The 1,804-nt window shown below is 55.1% G+C and overlaps 1 protein-coding gene across 1 annotated transcript in view; it reads left to right on the plus strand.

The window, feature by feature from the left end:
• LOC104157543 (granzyme E-like) overlaps positions 1–577 on the plus strand; it is a 2,705-nt gene extending 2,128 nt beyond the window's left edge. The window contains 1 exon segment of the mRNA XM_009694913.1: positions 440–577. Within this exon segment, the coding sequence (XP_009693215.1) occupies positions 440–577 (138 nt within the window).
• The last annotated feature ends 1,227 nt before the right edge of the window (positions 578–1,804 follow it).

The raw sequence follows: 1,804 nt of genomic DNA on the forward strand, positions 1-1,804 counted from the left end.
CTGACTGCAGGCATCACACTTGTGCTCAGCCCTGGGTGAAGCAGAAGGGACAAGGGGATCCTTGTCTGCCCACAGCAGGGGGGCTAGGAGTCTGCAACAGCACAACAGCTTGGATGAAGAGGGGTTTGCCCTAAATCTCACAGCTGATCTGAGTGCATTTTGTAGTGCTCTGCAGCCAGCAGAAGGGAAAAAATGAAGCGATATTTTAAGCTTCAGCATTTGCCCAGCTGTAGTTGTGCTCGGTCCCATGCTGGGTCCCAGACAAAACTGCCAATGGTCCCTTTTGGATCGAGTGCTATCCACATCTGTTCTAACTCCAAGCCTCTCCCAGGGAATCCCTGTCCTGATATTTGCAGCCTCCCTGTTCTTTGCAAATGCATCCTTTTCCTGGGGACCCCGTGTAAATCAACACTGATCGCTCTCCTCCTCCATTTTACAGGGTGATGCCGGGGATCCACTCGTCTGCAACAACAAAGCCTACGGCATCTTCTCCTATAGGCATAACAATTGGCCTGGTTTCTACACACACATTGCTCCTTACCTTCCCTGGGTCAACCGTGTCATGAAGTCAGCATGACTGCTCTCCCTCCAGCTGCTGCCCTGGAAAACTGACACTTCAGGGCCCCATGCTTACCTGCTTTTTCTTTCTTTCTCTCTGGGAAACATCTCCCACTGATCCTCATGGACATGGCAAGGACTTGCCTCCGGCAAAGCCAAACTATGACAGTGGGGGGCTTGGTGCAGAGGTTGCACCTGAACTGTGCTTGTTCGCTGTGCAAGCTAGGAGTGCCCATTTACACAGTGCGCACGCCCACATCTGCGGCTCTGATTTACCCCTTTGTCAGGCTGCTTGTGGCTACAGCTCTAGAAGGGAAACAACAGGACCGCCCTGAGTAAGGTGACAGTAGCTGTTGGGGTGTCTGCCACCCTTTGGGGAAGGCAGTACGATTAGATTGGGGGGATCCAAAGAGCAGCCCCTTGCATTTGTGACATCAGATGTCTGGGTCTCCTTTGCCCAAGACCTGGGGCTAGAGGGTTGCCCCAGGTCCAACGAGGACACTTTCGGCTCCTGCTTCGCTACTGCTGCTGCTGTCCCCTACCTCTGAAAAGTGCTGCCTCCTTTCTCCCCTCTTGCTGTAGCTCCAGTGTTGTTCTTACACATAAAACCAATAAATTGCATCTGCATTTGAGAGCCTTTTTCCTTCTGTGATTTGGATTTCTCTCGGCCACTGGCTGCAGTCCTGAACAGCTCAGAAGAAAGTCACTGCTCGAACAGCTGAATTCCAAGCTGGAAGTTTCTACCCTAACCAGTGGCCTGTATTTTCTGTCCCACCTAAACCCCCAGAATAGGTGTCAAACCTGGTTTTCAGGGTAGGAGAAGCCTCTTGGCCTCCTCTCCCAAGTGTGGAGTGCTCAGGCAAAACTGGAGAAGATGGTCATCAGTCATCTCCTGGCAGGACATCATCTTCCCCCCATATGCTGCAGCGTGAGCAGGCAGGAACGAAGGACCACACAGGGGAGAGGGCACTGGGCCCAATGGCTCCCGGGGCTACGGGAGCACTTGCAGCGCGTGCCCGCCGGCGGTGCACAGGGGCAGAAGGAGCCCACGCGTCACAGGGCAGCCTGCCCAACGGGGCACGGCGGAGGCTCCAGCCCCTGCGGTCCCGGAGTGCTCCGTGAGATCAGCTGTGTCACAGAGCTGTGCCAAGCATTCTGCTGCCTCCAGCTCACTCCGGTTGCCAGACACCCAAGAGAGCAGCAGCTGGCGTTGAGGACACGTGCGCTTGGCGGCTCCCGCCACACC

Source organism: Cariama cristata, unplaced genomic scaffold (assembly GCF_000690535.1).
Source record: "Cariama cristata isolate BGI_N322 unplaced genomic scaffold, ASM69053v1 scaffold38272, whole genome shotgun sequence".
Taxonomy (NCBI): Eukaryota; Metazoa; Chordata; class Aves; order Cariamiformes; family Cariamidae; genus Cariama; species Cariama cristata.